At 39.7% G+C, this 26858-nt stretch overlaps 2 protein-coding genes across 14 annotated transcripts in view; one reads left to right on the plus strand and one right to left on the minus strand.

Annotated features, from left to right (window-relative positions):
* The window catches only part of WIPF3 (WAS/WASL interacting protein family member 3), a 46626-nt gene extending 33656 nt beyond the window's left edge, over window positions 1–12970 (plus strand). For 6 of the 9 annotated variants that reach the window (XM_071561016.1, XM_071561013.1, XM_071561012.1 and 3 more), the window contains exons 4-8: window positions 34–162; window positions 1604–2371; window positions 4003–4149; window positions 4832–4933; window positions 5872–12970. In XM_071561016.1, coding sequence (XP_071417117.1) covers window positions 34–162; window positions 1604–2371; window positions 4003–4149; window positions 4832–4933; window positions 5872–5912 — 1187 coding nt within the window. In that variant the 3' untranslated portion in view covers window positions 5913–12970. The remainder of the gene's footprint in view (window positions 1–33; window positions 163–1603; window positions 2372–4002; window positions 4150–4831; window positions 4934–5871) is intronic. The other 3 variants (XR_011698316.1, XR_011698317.1, XM_071561017.1) reach the window with 3 other exon arrangements.
* Window positions 8127–26858, minus strand: part of SCRN1 (secernin 1) — a 39142-nt gene continuing 20410 nt past the window's right edge. For 2 of the 5 annotated variants that reach the window (XM_071561020.1, XM_071561021.1), the window contains exons 3-8: window positions 20477–20679; window positions 17435–17629; window positions 15675–15840; window positions 13591–13771; window positions 11594–11753; window positions 8127–11346 (exon numbers count right to left, since the gene is read on the minus strand). In XM_071561020.1, the coding sequence (XP_071417121.1) occupies window positions 11595–11753; window positions 13591–13771; window positions 15675–15840; window positions 17435–17629; window positions 20477–20679 (904 nt within the window). In that variant the 3' untranslated portion in view covers window positions 8127–11346; window position 11594. Of the gene's footprint in view, window positions 11347–11593; window positions 11754–13590; window positions 13772–15674; window positions 15841–17434; window positions 17630–20476; window positions 20680–26027; window positions 26210–26858 lie in introns of all 5 variants that reach the window. The other 3 variants (XM_071561022.1, XM_071561019.1, XM_071561018.1) reach the window with 3 other exon arrangements.

Here is a 26858-nt window from a genome sequence, read left to right on the forward strand (position 1 = left end):
TGATATACTCCGTTTTTTGGTTCTTTTTAACAGAACCCAAAGGAGCTAACAGAGATGGAGTTAGTCCAGCCGTTAATAAAGGCAGCTCTCAGCAGCCTCTGGGAGGTTTATTTGCTGGTGGCTTTCCTGTTCTCAGACCAGCAGGCCAGAGGGACATGACAGGTAAGGGCCTCATTTGTATGAAAACATAGCTGAGGTGAGCAGTGATTTTGGGGTTAGCTGTAGTGATTATTTTTATTGGGGTATTTTTGTGAATCTTTAGTTCATCATGTGACCATGGAGGGCTCAATTAGTAAGGTGCTTGAAGCCATCTTTTTTTAGATCTCATGTGCCTTATTTGTTAAAATGTGAACAAAAAGCTATCTCCACACTGGGTAGGAAAGAGAGTGAGTAGATCTCTTTAACTGAGCTTTTTACAATATTTTAATGAAAACTTTCAATTGTGCCTTGAATAGAGTATTGAAAACTGAGCTTATCAGTTTCAGCACAAATGGCAAAGTCATATTTCCTTCCCTCCATCAAAGCATATTTCTATAGTATTACAGTCTTGGGTGTTACTTTAAAGATTCATATTTAAGATTTTTGCCATCTGGATTTTATAAAGTACAGCTTTGATGTAGCAAGGTAATTTATTGACCTGAAAAAGGTTTGTGTTGCTTCACAATAACAGGAGGAAGGCACATGTGGTAGCATCACCATCACCAGAAAAGTGCCAGCATCAACAAGGAGTGACTTTTAGAGTCACAGAAATGACCTCTGGCACTGTTCAGTAGTGGCTTTTGCAGGGAAAGACAGAGCTTGGTTCTTACCTGCAGGGTTTTTATTCCTGGAAGGCAAGCCCAAGATGCACAGCACTGCACGTGGTAGGGCTTCCTCACATAGCTTCAACCACAGCAACTACTTTGAGTTGTTAAAACTGTGGCCATGTACCTATCAGACTATGTGAGTATAGAATGAGATGCCTTTTCTGACATCTTGCTTTGCGATAAATCCTTGACATTTACTCAGGAAAGTACATTTTGTAGAGTCAACAGTCTTTGGGCATTTGCTGCTGAAAAGGAAATATTTGAATCTGTGCCTTCTGGAAAGGCTATGAGGCATTGCTTTTAGGAACTCGGCTTTTATCCATGGGGTTGAGATCTATGTAAAGTTTGTATGAATTCTTTAATTCTAAGCAAGTCCTTAACGTCAAGGATGCAATTTGATGTGTGTCAAACTGCCTTTTCACTGGGACTCTTGATGCTCAACCAGCTGTACTAGGCAGATGAGGCCTGTGTGAAGGACCCCAGATCTCTGCAGAGAAGCACCTTCTCCTTGAACTGTTGCATACTGCAGAAACTGAGAAACAGAAAGGGAAGCAGTGTCTCTCAGCGCTTCGTCATTTGACTAAGCAGAATCCTCAGTGCCCATTGAAGTACATCACCTTCTAAGCCCCATTACACCATGAACAGCCTGTTGGATATGACATGTTTTGGGAGAATTAGTTTATTCCCTCAGGGTATCCACTGAGGACGGGAAGATGAAGAGCTTGCTCTTTGTGCTGCTTTGTCTGATGAGTGGGACGCAGTCCTGGAGTACATAACATGTGACATCTGGTTTTCAGCAGGGAGGCCTGGGCATCCTTCCGGAGTCCGAGCAGCAGCCCCCGCGCCACCGAACAGCAGCGCTGCAAAGCCAAGCAGTAACCCCCCGCACCCAGCCGAAGGTTCAAGGGCAGCTATCCCGCCGGAGCCTCCCAGCACCTCCCGAGCCGGAGCGGCAGCCGGGGCCGGCCCCGGGCGACCCAGCCTGCCCGCCCCTCCGCCACCGCCTCCCGCTTCCAGCAAACCTTCCCTCGTTTTCCCTCCTCCTCCTCCTCTGCCCCCTCCGGCCGATCGCCCTCCCAAGGGGGTAACCCCCGGCGCGGCTCCTCCGCCCCCGCTCCCTCCTCCCCATGCTGACAAACTCGCCAAGTTTCCAGCAGGCGCTTCACACCCGCCCCCACCGCCCCCACCTCCTCCTCCTCCTCCTCCTCCTCCTCCCCTGCCCCTCGTCCCCCCCTGCGGGCTGCCGGCCAGGGCCGCCGATGTCTCTGCAGCTGCTGCCCTTCCAGCTGAAGGAAGGGACTGTCCCCTTCCCACGCCGCCTCCGCCGCCTCCTCCTCCGCCGCCACACGCCCACCCGCTGCCCCCGAGCAGGCTCTCCTTTCCCCCCTCCCCAGCCTTAAGCGGTACTGACCTCCCCCCTCCGTTGCCCCCCAAGTCTCCCCACTTGCTGTCACAGTTCCATAAGCCAAGCAGCATCCAGTCGCTGCCGCTCCCACCCACCCCTGGCCACGCTCAGCCCGCAGCCGTGGCGGAGACCAGGAAGAAGAGACCCGGCCGAGGTGCAGGTGAGAGCAGCACGGCAGAAGGAAGGAGGCTTTTCGTTACCTTTGGCAAAACCGGGAGAAATCGTAGAATCATAGAATGGTTTGGGTTCAAAGGGAACCTTGAAGACAATCTAGTTCTTCAAGGTCCCCTTCTAACCCAAACCATTCTATTGCACTGGTGACTGGAGGGCTCCGAGGGGTGGGAGCGAAGTGCACGTGCATGGGAAGGAATACCTGTAGGTTGCACGGCATGTGATGAACACCCAGAACATCAGGCTTTTTGAGATGTCAGGCTGTTCTTAGCACTGGGCACACATGCCTTATAGTTTAATCTGTGACTCTTGGAAGCAATGTATTGATCAGCAGAAGCAAAGGTTTGGGATTTTAGGATCACTGAGCTGCTTCTTTCTTTTGTGTTGGCATTGATGTGTCTCCAGCAGCGCAAGGAGTGGTATCCTGACAGGTTCAGATAGGGCAGCAGAGAACACACCATGGTGTTCTGCCAGGATGGCAGTTGCTCATGTACCAGCTAACACAGGACATCCCTCTACAGCTGTACCCATGCAGGAGCAATATTGGCAATGGCTGGGAAGTATTGCAGGAGATAATGAAACAAAGATGGGGCAACTACAGCCATAGATGAGCAAAAGCAAATCTGGATGCAGCCTTCTGCTATTCAGCAAAGAGGAGCAGCCAGTGCCTCCCATGACCAAGGTGGAAGGGCCAAGGGTTTCTCTGACTACTTGGGAAGTGGAGTGTTAGCCAGTGTTTCCTTCAGTGGATGGTAGAAGGAACATTTATCATATTTTTCTGATGTAATGAAGATGATAAAAAAGATGAGCCTAGCTCTGTGTGGCTTTGAGAAATGGAGATAGCTACTTAATAAGGAATTCTGTACCCTGTATTGTAGCAGTGCCATGTCAGTGGAAAGATTACTGGTTCCATTGAGAGCCGTGGGAAAGACCGTTTAAGTACAGATCAGGCGCTTCATGATTGTGATTAATGCTGCTCAGAACTGTCTGATGAACTGTTACTTTATCAAGACACCCATTTCTCATGGTGGTTTAATTTTTGCAGTTTCCATAAAATTATCCTGCCTTTCCATTCTCTGTCTAGAAGGAGAAGCAGTTTTGAGAGGCTGTTAATTTGGAGGCCTTGGGGTCCCTCTTAAACACTTCTTGTGGGAGGTCTGCCTTGATGTAGACTTTGATGGCCCTTGTAACTCCTCAGTGAAATGCACAAGCCTAATGGAAATTGCACTGCAGAGCTGCCAAAGTGTCAGGAAATTATTTTCTTTTAGGGATGCCATCTAGTTTGGTTGTTTTGTTGATTTTCTTTTCTTAAAGAAACTGCTTGTTCTTGTGAAAGTGGAAGGATAGTCTTCCCTTCTAGACTGGGACAAAACCAAACTTCAGAATGTCATGCTTTCCCTAGGACTAGAAATGGAAAGCCCAAACCAACTCCAATATTGACTTAAATGTAATACTTAATGCTGTACATCCATGGTCAGGCTTGATAATCAGCAGCTATGAAGATGAGCATGTTTGCTCCAAGTACTGCATTCCTTCTACACTCCCTCAACTTTTGTGCAAAGTTTACTTCATGGTTAAGTCATGATGATGTTTGTGTGCTGGTCTCCTGCTCTTCTTAAGGAACCGGTGCTGGGAAGTTGGTCACACCTCCACAGCCACCAGCAAGATCCCCAACAACTGAACTTACAAGCAAGTCTGGAGTCTCAGCCTGGGCTTCAGCTCATGACCCCTGCCTACCACTCAAAAATGGAAATATGCACATCACCGGTAATATCACCTAAATTAGATCTCTTAGCCTTAGTTAACAATTTTAGTATAAAAGCCTGTGTGTGTCTCAGACCTCAAAAGCTCACTTGATACTTTCTCCTAGCAATAATAGGATCATATAATAGAAACGTTTTTGTATAACATTATACAATGATAGAAAATGAAGGCTTTTTCACAAAGCTTTTGAATCAGTAGAAAAGCACGCACTACCTGCAAAGTCATTTAAGAATATGAAAAGTTCCTGTAGTATGCTTATATTACCCTTCTTAAACCAGATCATGGACATTTAATAGCTGCAATCCTATACACGAAAGATCACTAAGAATAATTTTTGTGGTCTGATGAATTGGCCATTCATTCTTCTTTTTAGCTAAACAGCTTGAAACACCAAGGAATACCTCTATTACCACAATACCATCAATGCAGAAAACTGGAATGGCAGCCAGAAGCTTAACTTCAGTTTTAGTAGCAGGCAGTAATTGCAATTAAGGCAGAAAACTTGGATGGCTCAAAGAAGTGCTTGTCAGAATGGTTTACATGGAATGAGCCACTATAAATTCCAGGGGAAAACAAGTCAGCATTTTTAACTGTAAATACTTGTGGCAACATTGTTGTTTTGGGGTGGGTTTTTTTAAGTTTCTCTTTAATGGCAACTAATGTTTATTTCTCTGAAACTTCCCAGATGACTTTGAATCTAAATTTACTTTCCATTCTGTGGAAGATTTTCCCCCACCTGATGAATTCAAGCCATTTCAGAAAATATATCCCAGCAAGATAGCTAGAGGTAAGTGTGTAAAAATGAAAAGATCTGATCAAGAGGATTAAAAATAGGGACAGAAAATAAAGAACAGAACTAGCATTAACATAACTGGGCTGCTATCATAGGTACAGAGAGGAATAGGATTTGTTGCAGTGGCAATAGGGGCCAAAGATACAATGAAAAGCATTTATTTAATTACTTTAAAGACTTAGTAGCTAAAACTAAAATTATGTGGCTGGACACACAGCCTGTGTCTTTTAAATGGCTGAATTTGAAAAGCCCTTTATGTCAAAACCAGTGATGTTGTAAACGAGACTTGGCCAGTTACTGAGTTGGGGTTTTTATTCATTACCTTGTGAAATTACAAAAAGAAAGTGACTCGAGGCATGCCTTTCATCATATGTTTTAAATCCTATGCATGGTGTTTTACACACCTGAGTAACAAAGGGACTTAGTACATGAACTTTGTCAGAAAAGAGATAAATGGCTGAATCTTGCTTTTTCCTTCTACCTCTGTAACCCAGTAAAGTGCCACCAGGTCACTGTTGTAAGAGCAGAAGTTCACCTGTACAGCTTTGAAAATGGGTAGTTGAAAGTGTTAAAATATCTCATGCCCATATTCTGCTCTTTATAAAACCCAGTCTTCTTTATTATTAGATCAGCTATTTATTCCCAAGTTTAATTAACCTGTTTGTTTGCTTCCATGCTAAGGTACTTTGCATGACTTAGCAGCCTCAGTCAGTCTAAATTCTCTGCTGTATGATCTGATCAAAGACTTTTTACTTAAGGGCTACAGAACATGATCAGTATGTTTGTATCTGTGTGTATATATATTTATATATATGTATATGTATCAGGGGTGGCAGAAAAATGCAGTATCCTGATGTATAACTGCATCTAAAATACCTATTAAAAAAAGGTATCTTATCTCCTCTGATTAAATCTGTCCTATCTATTTACAGATCCCTCCAAAAATCCTCCATTAAGAACACATGTGAGATGAGAAGAGTCTACTGATGCTCTCTGGATTAGTATCAAAGAACATCAAGATGATATATAAAATAGAAGAGGTCCCCATTGCAGTGATAGAGATTGTATTTGAATCGCAAGTACTTTAATGTAAACATTTCTATAAACTGGAAAAATTAGGTATATGATACCTTTTGAACTGGCCTACATACTTATAGGGATGTTAGTACAGGCTTTTAAATTATTGTATATAAGTGGATTTTTTAAGCAAAGTATAAAATTTTAATTCTTTATAGTGTTGAAACAATTCTCATTCTTATCATGCTGACAATGTTACCTCAAAATGTTTTGCGTTACAGGCATGTCGTTCCTTTTTCCCCTTCCATCATAATTTTTAAGTATTTTGGAGGTTCTGCAGTTATTATTCAGACATTTTTTCAATGAACTGTCAAACTAATGTGCTATCTTTAGTCTGTTTTTATGTTTCTTCACTTCTATTCTGCCTATCCTCAGATTGCAGCAGGAGGTCATATTCATGAAGAGACGGGTCCACAATTCTTCTCTCATCAAGCATGAAGAGGAGATGACAAGGAGCTGTGGCTGCTGTTGAGTCTATCTCCTACTGATTACAGATCCTTATAGGATAGTGTCTGAAGAAGCCCAGCTGGGTAGGGTATCATGGACTTGACAAAGATGACAGAACTTCTCCAAAACAACAAAAAAGAAAGTTGCTATATTGTAAGAAAAAGAAAAAAAGAAAAAAAAAAGTGGTGTGTGGTGTGTGTGAATACACCTGCCATGATGGATGTATGTATGTAGGGGCACGTGTCCTGTCTTTTCCTGCTGGCAAAGTGAATATTTACCATTTCTGTGACAGATTGCCTTTACCCAGCAATTACAAGGCTTTTGGATGAAGGGTCCAAAACCTACATTTTAACCTGGCAATTGTAACTACTGCTGTTCATCAGCAGTGAGGATTCATTGTCCAAAACATATCATATGGAACAAGCAGTCCCCAGAGTGGTTGTCTTGAACACTTAGTTGGGAAAAGTAACAACCCAGCAGCAGACAAGACTTGAACTTCTGCTTTTAATATTCAGCCTGGGATAAGGTCTTTGGATCACAGATTTTCAGATCTGTTCCTAAGAAGCCTATTTCTCACAAGAATTACCCTTATTTTTGTGCATTTCTTTGCATTCGGAGAACTGATGCCAGGTTGAGGGAGGTGATCCTTTCCCTTTGCTCAGCACTGGTGAGACCACACCTGGAGCACTGTGTCCAACTTCTGGGTTCCCTGGTGCAAGAGACATGGCCATGCTACAGAGAGTCCTACCAAGGGCCACAAAGGTGATGAAGGGACTGGGCCATCTCTCCTGTGAGGAAAAGCTGAGAAAGCTGGGCCTGTTCAGCCTAAAAAAGAGAAGGCTCAGAGGGGATCTCTTCAATGGGTATAGATATCTGAAGGGATATGAGGGCATTGCTACAAAGGGAGGGTATAAAGATGGAGCCAGACTCTTTCCAGTGAAGCCCAGTGACAAAACCAGAGGCAATGGGCACCAACTGAACTAGAGGAGGCTTTGTCTGAACATGAGGAAACACGTTTTCACTGTGTGGGTTACTGAGCACTGGCAGAGGTTGCTCAAAGACATTGTAGAGTCTCACGCCTTAAAGATACTGAAAAGCCATCTGGACTTAGTCCTGTGTAATTGGCACTAGGTGACCCTGCAAGAGAGTTGGACCAGATGACCTCCAGCAACATGTTCCAATCTCAACCATTCTGCCCCTTTTACAGCTTTTCTGGGTTCCTACACCTGGGTCACAACAAGCCTGTGCAGTGCTACAGAAATGGGGTAGCATGGCTGAAAAGCTGCCTGGCACAAAAGGACCTGGGGGTGCTGATTGACAGCTGGCTGAACATGAGCCAGCAGTGTGTCCAGGTGGCCAAGAAGGCCAAAGGCATCCTGGCTTGAGGAGGCTGAGGGAAGACCTTATTGCTCTCTATGACCTGAAAGGAGGCTGTAGTGATGTGGGAGGTCAGTCACATCTTCCAAGTAACAAGCCACTGTACAAGAGGAAATGATCCCAACCTGTGCCAGGGGAGGTTTAGACTGGATATCAGAAAAGTTCTTGGAAAGGGTGGTCAGGCATTGAAACAGACTGCCTAAGGGAAGTGGTGGAGTCACCACTTAAATACCTGGAGGTGTTTAACAGGACATGGTTCAGTGGTGGACTTGGCAGTGCTGGGTTAACAGTTGAACTTGATGATGTCAGAGTTCTTTTCCAACCTAAATGACTCCATGATTCATCAGCTTGAGAAAGGACATTGCTATTCCAAAGTGAGTCTGGTGTTAACAGCCAGGCTATTTACAGTTATGGCAATAATTTATATAATTGCCATCAATTACCCACAGTTACAGCTGTAATAATGTTATAGATTACAGGTGACCTTTCCCCATGGTGTTGCCTTTGAACAAAACTAGTTGGAAAAGACAGGTAACTGCATCTTTATATATCTCTGCTTTTTTCTTAGTTTGTGGAGCAGCTCAGTTTTGCTGTAACTCTATTTCAACACACATTCATGTTCATGGTGTAAGATGGTGCAAGGCTAAGAAGCTCTTCACCTCTAGAACTCTTAAGAAAGCAGCATTAGTCTTTTTAGTCTGTTATGATATCTTGCTGTGCATCATGTGAAAAGTTGCTGATTCTTTGACCAATACTGTCACTGTCATTATTGTAGTTACTTGATAAATATGCATGAATATTGTAACAAGCAGGGATCTGCATATATATTGCTTCTCAAACAACTGGAAAAGTTTATACTGCTTTAAAGACTATTTTGTTATAGTACTATTAAAGGTGACATTGTTTGTTCTGGTTTGCTCTGAAATTTGTGTACTGGTCTGTAATAAGTAACTTCATAAGGATTTTAAAAGTATTTAATGCTAGACTATTTGCTAAAAGATATTTAAAGGAGAAAAAAGTTTTACTCAGTTTTTATTATGCTTCGGGTATTTTAGAAGCAAACATTTTTAAATTAGAAATCCTGTGCATATTTGCAAGCATTGGTGAAATGTCATTTCCATATATTTGTCATTCAAGATCCACTGAAGCTTCCAGAGTTGCTGTTACTTGGGAGATACAGAGAATCACACTGGCTGTCACCCTACAGCAGTTGGTCCCACAAGTTCCACTGGGCCACAGCTGTGCTCAAGACCACTGGAAATTGTAAGACTATGGGGTTTCTAGTGATTACACCCAACCCTGTTGCTGGCGGAGAGTATATTTTTTTTAAATGCACTCACAAGTGAAGCAAAATCCACATATTATTTGAAAATTACTATCTTGATCTCTGTGCTCAAAACAATTTATTAGTTCTGTCATATAAGCATTCCAAATAAGGACATAAACTCCAATGACATAATTGTAAATGGTGTTTTTTTTCTTTTCTTAAAACCCAGACAAATAAGGTATATAATGTTTTTAGCAGAAACACCTTTCATCTTGCCTCACTCCCACCTCTCAAAGGTTAGAAATCCAAGTTGCGTAAAATAGCTGTGTGAAGTGGTATATCCTAATTTTCGCCCTCTGACTGGGGCAATCATTTTATCCCTGTTCTCCTCTTGTTCACAAATATCCATCAACAGCTGGATGCAACAGCTCACAGAAGTAGAAGCAGCTTTAAAATTCACCATGGTGTGTGTTAAGTGTACTCTGATTAGGAGTTTTTTCACTAAAAGTACCCTTTAATTTCAAAAGTGATTCCATGGGAAATCCATTTACTTCAGTTATGGGCAATAGGCAAAAGCACACTTCTCTTTTGGAAGGCTTCACCCAGCACAATAGTCCCTGAAATGAAGTATGCTCCTTGCCCTCAGTCCCTATCCTGGCTACAGTAGAGAGCAGCTAAGTTTTGGAATTTAGTTGTGATTTTCTTCTTCCCTTGTCTCCACCTGCCTAGGCACAGGAGTTGGTCCTATAATAGAGATCATGGGAGGAGTGTATTGTGAATGGGAGATTACTAGGTGGACTTAAAATTTCATGCTTGTTTTCTGTAAGTGAAAAAGCCCAGTGTTTTCTTGTCCAATTGCCAGGTGTCAGATAAGGTAATACCAAAGTAATGAGTCTGAATGGAACAATTGCATCTAAAAAATCCTGAGAATGTAGGATGCCAATATGGCAATTACTATTTTCCTGATGCACAACTCTCACAGTTCAAGTTAAAGTGTTGCTGCCTTCTAAGTAGCTTTTGCTTCTTCAATACGAAAGTCAGGGATCTTCACCATCCACTTTCCTGAACAATGAAGGATTTTAACTCCATATGCTGACTTCCATTTATTAAAGGCCTGGACTTCTTGTCTGTACCTCCTGTTTAAACAAAAACCCAACCATCTTCATAAGACACAGTGTTTTACTGGTTTAATTCTCAAAGTGTTTGCCCTGTCTCACTTCCACAAGAAAATACATGAAAAGCAGGTCTGCCTGTAGGACTGTCAAGGAAGGAAAGCATGCTGCAGAATTGCACTTAATATAAGAAAGCATAAGACAGCTATTTCTAAGCAAAACCAGTTGGATTGCCACACCACCAGTAACTCACTGGTACTTAGTGAATTCATCAGCCATGTATCTCACCACAGAGATTACGAGGAACTGTTCAGCACAACAAAGGCAGAAAGACGGAGAATAGCCAGGTATTGATCAAAGTCCAGCATCTATTGCTACAAAAAATTCCAAATTTGTAGCTTGTATATAAATTTGACCTTATTAATTGCATCTTATGAGCCAATAGATTATGTGCAGATGTCTTGGCATCCAGGCTGGCTCTGCATTTCAGGTGGCAGCTGGGTGCACTGTAAGTACAAACTGCCCCAAGCTGGCTGCAGGTTAAGGCAAAACTTAACGTGGGGGACTTAATTCTGATAATTTGTATAGGTATTATGTCAGGTACTGAATTACTGTAATCAGATATGCCCATTTGAGGCAGCACAAGGTCCAGAACCAGGACTTACCCTCCTACCTGCCACAAAACTGGAATTTCAACTCCATCATTGTCTGTATGAATTAGAAAGAAGAGAAAAATGCAAGTCAGCTTTGCTGCAAGCCTAGTCCTGAGCAATGGAGGGAAAACCAGACTGCTTACAAAAATGATATGGAAGTTAGCCTGATGAAGTTAATATTTGCTTTAATTGGTTGCCCAACATACATGTTTAAACATTCTGTACTAAATTAGCCAGCATGCACACAGTAATTGGACCAGTCAGTGACTTTCTCCTTTCACTATATACATACACAAACAGAAACACCACAAGATTGGACAAAGGAAAGCAATTTGTTAACCAGATACAGCTAGCAAGTAACATTTTTCCTCTAAAAATGTTTTTTCCTGCAAATTCACAAGTGTGAAGACTTTCTTTCAAAGCTTGAAGAACATTGCAGTCTTCTAATGAAAAGGTTAACAATAGCCACCGTAGCTGAAATGAGATAAAATTTGTTGAAAATCCATTCCAAGCAAGAGTGAAATTGAAAAAACAGTTGTCTGCAATGCAGCATAGGGAAAGGGGACTTTGGAGACAATTTGAGCAGGTAGAAAGGTGGCTTTGGACCCAATTATGAACTCCTTTCACTTAATGTAAAACAGAAGGGGGAGATTCAGAATTGGATCCAATATTTCACTGGTACCAAAAAGTCAGTATCTAAAGAACTGAAGTGTTTGCTTACTTTATTTGAAGAACTTCAGTTCTGTGTCAACGCAGTCATAGAAAAGATCCACTACTTCAGCAGGATCCAGAATTTCTGTACGAGAAAGGATATCTTCCATTGCTTCTAAACCTTGTTTTTCAAGGTCTAACATAATCCTCATCAGTTTCTGACCTTTATCCTATAGGCATGAAAAAACAAACTCAATTAACCAGCAAATGGGCTCATTAAAGCATTTTATTGCTCTCTTCTGTTGCAGAGATATTTTCAAATATTTATAAAAATTAGAAAGCCTTTTTAAGTACAAACTGTTTCTGTTACTAGTTTTTTGGATGGCCAAAGTCTAAAAGGGACAGTGCTGGACACTAAGAAAAACAACAAAGAAGGATTTACTAAGTTTCAAGTAAAGGAGGAGGCTGGTGAAAGATGGATAGAGGAAAACAGTCTAAGGTTTGTACATATGATAAAGAGGTAAAACAAGTTCTTAAATCTGTAAACTCACAACCAGAACTGTATGAGAAGACTAGAAGCCCTAAGAATTGTACAGATGGTGGTATTTACATGTGTATCCCTCAAATTAACACCTGAATGATGATGAATAGATCTGAAATTATGTATCATATAACAGTATTAAGAGTTCAGATCCCAGGGGAAGGCTTTTTATGCCATACTGACTTACTGCTCTTCATGTTTCAAGAAAATTCACTCCTGGAAAAGGTATCGTTTTCTTTTACCTAAATGTTATTTAAACTATTTTTTTCCTTTTTTTTTTCTTAATTGAGAAGTGTTGTTTGTTTTGCTTGCAGCTTTCAAAATTGAATTCCAGGAAAGAAGTAATTTAGAATGAGTGATGGGTCTGAGCTTTCCAGGATTTTTTACTAGTATTTTGTCCAGAAAGAGTAGAGAGCCTCTGCCAAGGTTTAGACACTCAGGTGGGCAGCTTTAACAGCATGAAGCCTGACTAGAAACTACATTTCCTTTTCTACCACAACAATTAGTGTCATGCTGTGGAGACTTTAATAGGGAAGAGTTCACAAGATGCCTCTTCTAGATCTTCCCTAGATCAGTATCTTGCATAATGATATGAGAGTCAGCTGCACATTGAGTCAACGTTACCACAGAAGACATAAATTTTAAACTACACCATTACAAGGGATTAAAAACTACATCTAGGCAAAAGTGCATTTAAATAAAGTTTGTACTAGCAAAGGTTATCATAGTTGCCTTAATCAGTGATGGATAAATGTGGATGCTGTTATGATCTTAGTAAAACTGACCCATGCAAATACAGAGGAAAATTGCAGAGAAGCAAGTCCTCTCTGGAAGCTCAACACAACTATGTGAGAGCCTTGACAAATTGCCTGAAATACCAATAAAAGCATGAGTGGCATGCCCTGGTGATCTCTCCCTGTTTCACTTTCTTAAAAGCACTTATCCAGTTTACTGCTGTAGTTGTAATTGCAAATGTCAAAGAAGTTATTGAACAACCTGCCCAGTGACATTAAAAGTTGTATCTCAAACAATTGGAAAAGCTATATACAATAATCCCCTTCCTACCTATATTTATTCCAAAATCTATTCCAGTAAGAGATCTTCAACACTTCAACAATTTATTCCTTCAAGAAAAACACCTTTCCAAATTATATGGTTCTTATTCCAGCACATAGTTGAAATTACTACACTCCTGCCACCATCCCATCATGTAATTTTGATACCGTGTTGCACTAGTATCCAGTGCTGTAACAACTAAGACTATATGCATAGTGGGGATTGAACAGCTAATCAGCTTGTCAGTTTGACTCCTCATTTTGTAAAAGTAATGGAGCAGAGCAACACGCTCAGGATAACAAAAAAAACACTGTGCAGAATAGTTTGTCCTTCAGAGGGCATCACTATTCAAGTTAAACTTTCAAGCATTCTCAGAATATTCAGAGAATGTTTCAGTGAATGGCATTGAAGCAAATTATGGAGTTAGGAATCTACTTCAGTTCTTTAATTCCTGGTCCAACAGATCTTACCTGATCATTCTCCAGGAGAGATCGGGCCCATTCATGTGCCTTGTACAATTCATGCCTACGATCAGGTTTCTCCTGGAATCGAGGTATCTTTTTAGCAGGATCATCATTGCCAAAAGAAGGAGACTGTACTTTTGGTACTAATTTTACATCATCAACAAAAATAAAGGGTTTAAATATGGACCTGAAAGAAATGAGAATCACTGCTTGCAGTAATAAGAGAGAATTCACATAAGTTATTGAAATACTCACCAGGTTAATTTAAAAGAACACATACAGAACAGCATAGATAATTCATCTACACTAGGCAAGGATGAGATTAGAGAGTTGGTACTGGTCACAAGCAAAATATATCTATGTGCTTTAAAAAAATTGGGTTTGCCAATTATTGTAAAACCTTATTATCCTTTTTTACCTATAGGCTTCTCTGGTGTCCTTCATGCCAGTCCTGCCACTTCTTTAGAAGAGTAGCACTGATTTTCCTCTCCATTTTTTTTTATATCTCAGCATTCAGCCTCCCATCACTTTTTCCTCTCTGTTTATGTTGCCATCTCTCCTTCTAATTCCAGATTTAATTTTTATTAAAATCACAAATACACACTTGGGAAGATTACATATCTTGCTCAGTATCAGAGAGTTTGGCATATCACCAGCAGCACTTTGGAATTTTATTTCAAGAGCTGAGGGGAGATCTAGCTACCAATATTCTGACACTTCTCAAAAAACTTCAACTCTGAGTTTCGATCTAAACTCCGCACAGAGAGAGGAACAGACAACAAAGCCCCACCCATACAGGATCTTAATTCCTGAGCAGCTGAGAGTAGATATTGGCAACTGCTTGGGGAAACTGCCTTCCTTCGCTTTAGATACAGAACAAAAAAGTATTCTGCATTCTGCAGTGAAGAACCTGCCAGTACTGCAAGACTTCTGCAACACATGATTAACAACCACTGCCTGCGCACAGCCAGCAGGTTCAACGCTGCTCCCCTTCCATCGCTGTCACAAAGCTGTGCCAAGAGTTCACGTGACTCCCTAGTGCATTTAAAAATAATGCATTTTCAATGCATTTAGAGTGCAAAAACAAAGCAAGAAAAGAGTCTAAACAAAGCTTTTAAGCTAGACTATCTACATTTAAAAAGACAGAAATCCCATCAAAACAATTTGAAGTCTTGCTCCTTTTTATCACTAAGGATTTGCATCAAGTCAAAGAAAAGTTTTGGTAAGCAAGCTCAAACTTCACACTTAACCCTGAATGTTTGAGTTGCATAATGCAAGGTGGGTGGAAAGTCCCTTTGGCATGAATGACACTTCCACAGACCTCAGCAGAATCCAATGCTTACTACCATTCCTCTTACAGGAATGTCTGTCAGCTGTTCAAGGGCACCATTTTCTTCTCCCCATAACCTCTTCCTCTCAATGCAAGTGGCAGAGCTCCTGAATAACTGCAAGTGGTTTAGTTTAATTTCTGTGAATCACAGGTGGATTCTGTTTAAAACACAAGATAATTAATTATTTCTTTGATGATCAGGCCCATGAGTCCTTATGTCCTCTGCTGCTTTCAGCTAGTGAGGACACTATGTAAACCAACTGGGAATTGTTCCTCCAATAAAAAATATGGTTGGAATACAAGGAACTTGCAAATGTTTCACTGTGTTAACATTTTAATGTCAAACCCTCTTTCTTATTTAAGACACCTTATTTGTTTCAGTTTTGCACCTACCTGTTCAAAAGAGGCGACTAAAATGGTCCACACTCTCATCATCTTAACAACTTTCCTACTGGAAAGCAACTACACTGGACTAGTAAGAAATTCCTGGGTCCTCCCTAAACTGCATTTACCCTAGAAGCTCTGAATTCAGGCAATGTTCTAGATCCAGTCTTTCAACCCAGTGGTGTCCATTTAGAATGTAAACAAGATGCAGTTCAGTAACACACGACTGTCAGATGGCACACCAATAACTACTGACTGCATTTCTGGTTAGAACATGCTCTTGGAAACATGTTCCAATTGAAGTAGCAGGGTTTGTCTGTTATCTTTAAACCCATCATCTGCTCTGCACCCCAGGGACCCAAATGCTGTGGCTTACCTTGAAGGGTCTGGTGTGCCAGTGAAGTAATGAATACAGGGAAAACTAGGGTCCTGAGGCAGAACAGACACTATGCTAGCTGTAGTAAGGAAAGATTCAGAGTCCACACAGACACCACTATCCTTGTCACGCAGGACATCAATCATAGCTTGTGCAGAAACATCACCTATATGAGGGGGGGAAAAAATTCCTGAGTATTCAGTGGCTTGGACCTCAGGTAAGGATTTTAGCCTGAATGAGCTTTACCTACTACAGCTACTGACACTTGATATGATCATGTCACAAATCCCAGTTAATAGTTTCTACTTAAACAACTTACACACAGAATGAACTTGCCTGCTAGTAAAAGAGAATGGTAGGAAGAATTCATTAGGCATTACAATTGCTAGGTAGGGAGAAATGTCATTAAAAAGGTATTTTTTCAGGAAGAAGACCATCATGTCTGAAATACTGCTTTAGCAGTCACTATGAACAGTCTACTTACATAAAAGACCCATTTTCCTCTACCAAGCAGAATGGGAGCACCCTGATCTCCCAGTTCTCATCTATTTTCATTAACTCTCAGTAAAAATTTTGAAACATCTTGCATTCACAGAATGTTACAGCAGCAGACCTAGACACTGAAATTTTTCTCCAAACCACTATCTACAAGAATCTCCCATTCAGGTTCTATTTCCTGTTGGTGGCTTATCACAGCTTTCCCCCTATGGCAACTCCACATTTTCTTGCATTACCTTTTTGGCAGGTAGCGCTTCTTCCCCAGTAATTTCTCAAACCTTGGACTGACCCACTTCAATGCAAAGTGCTTCAATACACCAGGAGATGTGGAATGAATCAGCAGCCTACAAGATTTGCAGCCACAGCCATCTGTCCATAGGAGCCCTAAGGGTTTTTAATGCTATAATCCAAGTTTATTAACATCTTTTACCTATAGTCCTTCAGAGTTAGTGTCTGCCTCAGACACAAAATATGTTACCTGTAATTCTACAGCCTTAGTAGGAACTCTGCATTACAATAAATATCTCACCTCTGCACTCTTCTTGATGTTTGCTAACGTGAAAATGCCAACAATCTAGTAAATTCACATCTGTACTAAAGGGCTTTTTAGAAAAAATTATTTGTGGTATTTTTCACACATAAAAAGGCAGATATATGTCAGCCATACACTGCTGCAGGCTGGTCATTTCAAAGGTATTTATTTTGGCCAGCTGCAGTGACCTGAAGTCAGTAATAAATTTGGGTCTGGAAATAAACCCTTCCTTTGATTGCAGGGAATTGGCACATTGTCAGTTCTAGTAACTTTATTCTGTTCAACAATGAAAAAGGGACTTCAGTTTGACACTGACTAGCATTGTTCTTCTTTAAACCTAATTCTTTCCCCAAAAGCCTAAGCTAACTTCCCAAAATGTAGATTCTGTTGAGCTGTCTTTCATATGTGAAGCCTTTTCTTAATACTATAATTTTAGTTTTAGCTCACTATAATTAGAGAAAAGCACAAATGCAGTAGCGCACCATGCACATGAGAACAACAGTGAAGAAAGATATTTTACAATTGCAATCCTGTTTTGAAACCTTAAGGGCTTCATCCTAAATTGTGCCAAGTTTAGGCACAGCCTTCCTTCAGCTCTTATTTTCTTTTCCATATGGTTTACATGTAGAATTATTCTTAGTCACATGGACCTCTGGACAGAATGCCTGAAAAGGGGGCAGTAGTGACTAAAAATCCCACTGCCCACACAGAAAGATGGTTCAGTACTTACCACCTTGCTTTTCTAGGCTCTCCTTGCCAGAACAACAGGCTATATGATCATTAGCAAGAGAGAATACTTCAGAAAAATTGAAGTCTGAGTCTCCGTTCCACCAGCCTTGACTTTTCACATAATTCCTTAATTCAGGATGCTCAGCATCAATTTTTGTAGTTAATGAAAGCTGATTGCAAATGCATTTCACTCCCTCTGTAGAAAGAGCCCCATGTTAAAAGAGGGTATTAATACAATTTTTCTGGGAGAAGCTGGACGGAAAATGTCATTTCAATTAGGAAACAAATTAAAACATTGGTTAGGATGGTGCATTTGGCATGACTGCGACGACACACACACAGAATGACCAGTCAGTGCAGGCTGCAGAGCTCAATTCTCTGTGCCCTACTGAGACACTGACAGTGCCTTGTGACTAATGGTAGGATTTAGTCAGAATACGTTTCACAATCCCCACCTCACACATTCTGACCATGAAGTAATAATGGTATCTAAATGCCAAAGGCACCTGCCTAACCTTTTTTCCAATGGTGTATTCAACACTCACAACAAGGCTTGAGGTCTGACGTGATTTAAAATGTATTTCAGCAGAGCTGCATTTAATGAATCTGCCTTGTCCTTCAAAACTGAGAATTTGGAAAATGTTTTTTAAAAGCTTACCAACTGCTTTAAATGTCCCAGTAGAAAAAATAGTTTTATTGTAAGATGCACGATAGGTTTAAATTAAACTTTTATATTAAATTTTTAAATGGCATGAAGTTAAAAGAAAGTATAAATAGCCTTCGAAAAATATTAAAGAGCTTTTTAACTTCCTTTTCTCAAAAACACTGCAGTGCTTATATCCATACATCCACAGCATGACTAACAGTGGTTGCTGCAGATATTCCTCAGAATAAAGAAAATGCTTTGGAAGACAGAGAAAGAGCTGATAGAGTAAATCTATAAACTAAAGTAAAAACAATTCCGGATTTTGGCACAAACCTTTTCTTAAACAGAAGAAAAGCTCATAGTTATGACAGTTTTTTAATCCTGCCTTCCATAAAAGTAAGCTTGCTTTTGTAGTGCCTCATGCATGCAATCTAAATAATGGCTAATAACTTATGGAAGTTCTGTGCATCAGTCTGCAAAAAAGTCCCTGTCATTCAGTTCTAACTTATACTATGATCACTGACAGCTTCTTCTGATGCACACTTTCAAACAGCATTCTTTTCAGGGAATTTTCTGGACTTGAGTGATAAGAATATTTGTGTCTGTATCCAGCTAGGCAAGCTACTCTTTAAAAGCTCTTTAAATATTAGATTTAATAACTCCTGTAAAATAGTATTTCATAGGTTTGATCCTCCTAAAAAAAATACTATCAAATAACTTTTTCCACTCAGGCTAAATAACAGTAGTAGAGAGTATTTTGAAATGTTTATCCTTAAATTAGTGTCAAAGAGTTGCTTGATAAATACTCACTATAAGCTTTACTGCAGCAGTAACATAAAAACAGAATAACTCTGAGGACAGTCAGGAAAAAAAATGCCTTCACACTGGGGAATGACACATTTTCCCCATTTTAGCAGCATTTGTGCCTTCATTTGAAAGCTTAAGAGGTATATCTATGGTTGCAAAGAAGAACCCCCTGAACAAAGTAGAAAATATAGGATTCTTACATAGCCAGCAGCCTTTCCTCCTGGCAGTCTCGGCAGGCTGCAGGAGATGGAAACTACTTATCTGTGGCTCACAGGGACCTCCTGAAGATAAATGAGCTCGTAAAAATCAGAACAGTGGCTGCAGTATCATTTCAAAAAGCTGCAAGCAGCAGATGAAGGCAACAGTTTATTTATTGGGAAAAGGGACATGAAGATTATATATTGCTAATGCAGCTAAAACTGCTAAATAAAACCCACTGTTCTTCAAATATTGGTCAGGTAGGTCAACAGAAGAAGGCAGGCTGTCACTGCATAATCCCAGGAACCTCAGCAGCCCTTTGCTTTCCAGAATTGGGATTTTATCAAGACAGCATTATCAGTCTTTCTTCCTCTCTACCTCCATCTTGTAGGTATCCTTAAAATGCAAGCTTTGCTTGGGAAAACACTCTCTGCTAAAGTAAGCTGATTCATACTTGATGACATGAACTGACAACAGGCCATCACACAGCATTGCACCTCCTGTTGTTATTTCTTGGCTCCTCTCTACATCTGCTACCTCCTACCTTCCAGTGAAGGGAAACGAAGAGAGAATTGAACAGATCTGTCACAGCTCAAAGCATAGTTGATAGAAGTCCTAAATTATCTGAATTCTTAATTAATTTACATATGAGTAAATTTTAAAAAGTTCTTATGAAAATAAAAATCCCATCAGAAGTGAAACCAGTAACTGACAATAAATTAAATATAGAGCTTAGACAATCATAATACATTAAGGCAGCCCATATTTGCTGGAAAAGTGTTAAAAAGTTCAACCACTGAAATCTAGAATTTAGTTTGGCAGTTCTAGTTTCACACATACAAAAAAAGAAACCATTTACAAGTTTAAAGAGCAGCAAAGTATTGTTTTGCACTATCAGTTAAGAAACAGGTATATGAGGGAACTATATTTGTAGTAAACCAACTGGCAGCAGCACATTCAATTTACCACGTAACACAAGCCCTTTTCTGAAAACAATCAATCTCTATCCTTTCCTCATATTATTTTTTATTTATAAGTAATAATTTGGGCATAAAGTCCTCAAAAAGATACTTGACAGGTTCCAAACAGTAAACAAATCTGGCAAAATACACCTATCAAATATAAAATTTTAAGCATGATGATTATTACAGAGCTTACAGAGAAAGGCAACAATCTTCAACTTCACAGAAAATGCTAAATTACATCAACCAACTCAAATCAACATGTAAAAAAATCAGAGTAGTACAAATGTAGAAGATCGAAATTGGCAATTGTTCAAACACTTGCATTCATTAGTCACATATTTAAACTTAGTGACTTTAAGACCAATCCTTCCCAGATATCTCTTTATACTATTTATAATGAGAGGCTTGGTGTGAGTGATAAACTGACCTGTGATTTTTTCTGCTGCCCAGTACTTTCCAGAGGTCTCCAGGATCCAGGCTTCATTTCTGTCCACAATCAAAAATGCACTTTGGAAAGTATGGCATGAGCTCCCATCTTCATAATAATTTCCACCTTGTCCATGCTCTTCCAACAGAGCAACTATTACATCCAATGCTTCTTTAGCTGTTGCACCTCTTTCTAGGCCAAGTCTAAGAAAAAGGTAAAATGGAGATTCAGAGAGAAATGTAACAGTGAGGTCTCCTTAAGTTATTAATTTTAAACATCAGCACTGATCTGGTTTTAAAATAGCAAAGTGTCAGGTATGCCTAGTATAAGAATTCTTGCTTTAGTGAGTTACTAGAATTAAAGGAGGAGATACTGAATTATTTATTTTTAGTCTATACTTTCTACACTGTTTTTTTATTCTCAAGTCTATCATAGCTGGATTTCAGTTTTTTAAAAAAAGAGTCCATTTACTAACCAGTGACCTTGACTGCACTGTAAACATGCAATGCTCTATCTATCCCCACCTCAGGCTGAAAAAATGTGAGGGATAATTTCTAAACATCTTTTTAAAGTAACAGCTGCATCAAGTTTACCTTTCTGTAGAAGAGTAGTATTACAACCCCTATACAACCTCTCTTTCCCAATACTCCGGTATTAAATTGGCCATGGAAACTAGACATTATCCTTTTATGCATGCTGCATGCTGTAGACAGAAGTATTTGTGCCCAGTCATACTCCAGTGTTCTTGCAGAGGCTTCCTCAAAAAAACCATTTAAATACTAGATACAGCTTTTCTCTGAAGTAAAAGTAACCATATGTCTAAAAAACCATAATTTTAAAAGGAAGTTTGAGCAAAGCAAGGGTATTTTAGGGAAAAGCAAACTGAGACATGATAATAGGTCTTACAAAGCCATAGGGAATGACTGTATCTTGTCTTGAGTAAATGGGATTATACAATCCCTTGAGATCATTTACAGCCCTAAGTGAATCAACAATCAAAGCAGTAACCAGAAATGTCCAAATCAGACCTGCAAACGTTTCCACTGGTTCCAAAATGCAATTACTGGCAATGAGGAAATGCAGTGTTTCAAACAACAGTATATCCATGCCCTCATCCTTTGGGACAGTTACCTAGATCAGTACAAAACTTCTCTCTGTTAGTTATTTTGCATTAACATTTTACTCTGAGTTTGTCTTCTCTGATAGCTCTAAGAACAAAGTAATTTTAACAGATAGATAATTCCAATAAATTCATCTTTTTAAATGTAAGTACTGTGCTAGCTCTTTCCATTTCCCTGGAAATCCCATGACAAGAAAACTCTACTCTGTTTCTTTCCTAAAAACTACAGTACACAAATGAAATGAGGTCCCGATAACTTGAATATGGATTTATTGATCTCAATACTTTTCACCCTGATCTCTTCACTGGGTCTGCTTTGTTAAATAGTGGCTACCATTAGCCTTGTTTTAGGTTGAATTATTAAAAGCAGTGTTTTCATCTCTCTCAGCAGCTTCTATTTATCACATAGTGACAAAGAAGAGCCAAGAGTTAACTAGAATTTTAACTTACAGTGACCACTTCTCCCTATCATCTTACTTTGCACTTATAGAATCTCTCCCTCTCATCTTGTTTCTCTTGTTAGCTGAAACTTGTTTTATATTGTAGATTCCATTTTTAGTCCTTATGCATTTATGTTATTCCTTCATTCTTTTCATCACTGGTGCAACTGCTTTTTCAGACCAACACAGATATGCCAATCTTTGCACATACCACAGACATAATTTAAAAGCCAGTCCAAAAGCATGTCTTACTTATTCCCTAAGAACAATCCCAGGTCCTGTGACTGCCACAGGTAAATGAAGGGACTGAAAACTACCTTGGTGACCACATAGCCACTAGATTCAGTGATAATACGGTCCTTTTTCCCCAGTTAATGACCAGAACCACTAGGTTATAATTAGATCAAAACCTGCCAAGCAACATAACATCACACTAAAACTTTTAATAATGTCTTGCTGATTTTTTCATTTGAGATGGTTATAGCCTCTGTCAAAACTACAGCAGAGACTCAGGCTGAAGAGGTCTCCGTTAGATGCTATTTTTTTATAAATGGCTCCAATGTTACGTTTATTTCTATTTAAAAAAATTTAGGCATCGGTTTTATTTGGCTGCTCCTGTCAGTCACAAGGGAGAGAAAAACAATGAAGAAAACAAAAAAACACATCCTACACAACAACTACACAACTCATCTTCACAAAACTCTAAGTCTTGCCAGTTATCTCAGCATCAGTGTCCTGGGCAACCGCAGCATAACCCTCCCACTAACATATTTCAGGGTGCCTATCAAGGTGAGATGGAAGAAAAGTTTGAAGTAATTTCACCCCCAGATGAGAGCTTGAAATACTCATGAATAAAATTTCAGTGACTTACTACAAGTCACTGCCTCAGTGACAGTGTGCTATCACATCATCAAAACAACATTATCTTAAGCTTTTCAACTTCACCTATCAATATGCAGGCTTTCCAGACTAAGTCACTAACAAATTAAGCAACTAACATTGATGATGACACTCTACTAAATTCAGTTTTGATGTCTCTGAGGAAAGAAATTGGTAAACAAATTAATACCCTTTTAAAGAGCATTCTTGACTCCCTGCCAAGATTGGCATCTCTGTGTGGCTCTGAAAAAGTTATTGCACCTGTGATAAAAAGAGCAAATAAATAATACAAACACACAGGGATTAAAATTAAGCAAAAATGCAAAAATAAGGGTGTATTTTACAGGTTTTTTTCATATATACCTTTTGTATGATAATGCTGTCCTGTTTTAACAAGCTACAAATCTGTAGATATCTCTCTTAAAAGCAGTATACTAGATAACACACAGTTTTCAGTCACTAAACCAGCAGCCAGAGAGTAAACAAGCTAAAAACTTCATTAAGCACATCTTTTCTAATGTCCCTTGTGAACCTTATTGAAGAAAATAATTTCTCAATTTCCTATTTCAATAATAAAATACGCTGACTTCAGAATTGTGCTACCCTGCTGAAATCTGTCTCTATCCTGTTCAACACCATGTGCTCTCACAATGTCCACCTACAGCCTTTGCCCATGTTGGCTGGATTTTAAATCCAACTGAAAAGTGACAATTTCAGATGAGTTCAAAGAGAGAGGAAGTTTCTCCTATGGAAGAAGAACAATCCTCTAAGAGAATGTGGAAGGAAACTCTTAGGGGAGTCTGAGCGTTCGAGTAAACGTGATTCTACTACCTGGATGACATTCCTAGGTTGGCAACTCTTATGGGTGCTCTAAAGAACATCTTTCAGAGTATAAAGTTTTTAGTTTTCTTTTGGAAGAAGCCAGTCCTACATGCAGACACAGAATGGCAGTCTTCATGCTTCAGCTAAGATGTGACACAGATGTACAAGTCAAACAGAGACATAGGTGTGAGAAAAAACTGTCCAGTAGATGTGTGCATTGCCTATATATTTATGTTCCCAAGAAATTCTGTGCAATAGAATGAGTCTGTCCTGCAAGTAGTTAAAAAGAGGCAGAACTGGTGCCAGCTGCTTCACTGCAGCCTTTTTGAGATTGATTTTGTACTTGATGGCTCTCTGTTCTACGAGGTGACATGAAATAGATAAGCTTAATGCAGCTGGCCAAGTCTTCACAGTAAGAGAATCACTTTTGCTGAAACAAACAGCAGATGGGAGCCTGCAACACATCTTTAGTTGTCCTTGCTTGAAGCACACTCTCTCTGCATTTGAGTTATAGAGAATTTCTGCAGGTGAGAAGAGAGGGAGGGTAATACCTACAGGAGGGGGATATCTACAGATGATGATTACATATTGTTTATGACCAGTCCTCCTTATTTTGATTTGCTGGTGTGGGTAAATCTAGAACTGCTGGATAACATGTATATTTGAATATTAAAAAGTACTTTGAGACTGCAATAACTGACCAAAGTAAGCAGAATTTTACATTTAAACTGATGGTTTGTTAAAAGTTTCAAAAGAATGGTAGCAGAAGGGAAAAAACAAAAGTGGAACTTGGAAAGTCACCTAAATATATCCCTCTTCTTTATAAACCCCTGTCCTATATTTTCTTAAAAGAGCCCTTAAGTCTATTCAGTCTCTCTTGATGCAACTAAATTTACTAGTCCTCTCAGGTACAGCTTCTCCACAGACTCCTTCATTAATACAGAGCTTAGAGAAAACACCAAATTCCCTCTTGATTTTCTCATTGGTCAGATTTTATACAGCTCTGATCATATTTCCCATTTCCACTCCATTATCTACAACTGGCTCATATTCCTCTTGATTTATAGTAGCTAGAACCAGATATTGTATTTCTGCAAATACATCATTAGAGAATATTTACAGTTAAAGTTTCAGGCAGCTATACTCCTGACAACAATTTCTTCTAACTCATGCTTCCCAGCTTTTAATGGGAATAATTTCTGAGGTTTTAACATCCTCTTAGAAGTCAAGGTATCTATTTCCTGTCCTTTATCCATAAAATCTGTTAAATCATGCATAAATAAAGTGGAATGGTTTGACAGGATAATGTGTGTTTTCCAGCTCCTTGATATTTGAGTTTTTTCCCCTTCAGAAACTAAGGTTAAGCTGTTCTATAACAACTCTTTTCAACTGTTTTAAGCTTAGCCACAGCATTTAACTCTTTCCAGTCATCCAGAACCCCTCCCATTCTTCACTAGTTCTCAAGAAAAATGAGAATTCACCTGAAATTGGTTCAGCCTGCTAATTAAGTATACCAGGGCAAATTCCAGCAGGGCCATTGGGTCTAACATTGATTGACTTAAATATGCAGCTGTTGTCCTGTTCTGTCTTCAGGTAAACTGAGTCCGCTTATTTCCTTTCTCTTTCTAATAAATTCACACCATCTATTCTCTTCTTTAGTTTTCAGCTTTCTTCCCCCACTCAGGTCTCCTTTAAATTCTCTTCACTACTAGAGCAGCATGCAGGCTGAGACCTACAGTGCAGAAAAAGCCTTTCAGGCAGACAGCTTTCAATGAACAGACTCACAGGAGTTTGTTTGCCAGCATTTAAATAAGGGCAATGGTTTGCATTGGAATGCATGGGCTGAAGTAAGGCATAGTAGTTTGTTTATGCCTACAGTTGGCTATAAGCCCAGAATAAGCTTTTGAGGTTAGAGTAGGCTGTTGTAATGTGAGGAAAAATGAAGGGCACAGCAGCAATCTGATATTACAAATTGGTTAACAGTTCCTTACCAACAATGTAATCATATCTCTTAGTCTGTCAAAATAGCCACTGCTAGACTGTAGGGTAGGTAGACCAGGTAGAATGAAGTGAACCCACAACAGACTTGGTACATACTTGGTAGCTAAATTCAGATTGCAGGTGTTTTACACGTTAATTCAACTGTGTCTGGAGCTCTGCCTAGACAGGTCTCCTGCTTATACTGTTTTAAAATCTTCTCATGCCAACACCACAAAGCTGTTAGTTGGTATCATCACCATCTAAACCTCTGGTGTTTGAAAGGTTGGTCACAGCTTGACAAGCCACCCACCTGACAAGATCCATGCCAAGCAAGGCTTCGGATTCTGAAGCTGGTTCTCTGGTCACAACGGCTTCATTAGCTACACAGACTCCGTGCTCATTAGCTCCCATTTCTGCCCCCCAAAGCCAGGAGGGCCTGCTCAGCACAACAGCATGAGTCTTTGGCACCTGCTCAATCTCAATATATGTGCACTGCAGAGACAGCAGGAAGAGAAAAGGTAAAACAATTGTAAGCACTTTATCCAGGGTGGTGACTGAAATAACACAAGACTTCAAGGTACAGGCAGGACATACGTTATTTATAAAGTCCATGTTTTGTGAATGAACATGGAACTTTACATCCTTATACTGCATCAGTTTGGAAAAATACATCTATCTTCATGCTTGCAGGTTTCAAAGAGTCAAATAGAACTCAAGTGCTAGAATCAGTAGAAAGCAGCAGAAGACTGACTGTACTGCTACATTAATGAAACCCAGATCATGCTTGTACATAGTAACAACTTCAAACCATTCTACCACCTCCCCTAAATACAATCTCAATACTTAATTTAGCAGATAGTGTAACAATGGTAATAGGACAAAATACAATTAGAAGGCTTTCATCTCTCCCTTGTTGCCTCCCTTACTGCCTCCCCTGCAGCTGCCTGCATGACAGCTGGTGGAAGGGGTCAAAAAAAAGCAAGTCTTGAAAAGTGCTTTGAAAAATAGTCACAGAAATAAAACACGGGCACTGTTGTTACTTAAACTGATGTTTGTGCTAATTTAAATGGTCCACTGTAATCAGATGTCTGTGGATGTACTGTGGGAAATCAAAAAGAAAGGCTACAGAGAAGTCAATGAA

Source organism: Pithys albifrons, chromosome 7 (assembly GCF_047495875.1).
Source record: "Pithys albifrons albifrons isolate INPA30051 chromosome 7, PitAlb_v1, whole genome shotgun sequence".
Classification (NCBI taxonomy): domain Eukaryota; kingdom Metazoa; phylum Chordata; class Aves; order Passeriformes; family Thamnophilidae; genus Pithys; species Pithys albifrons.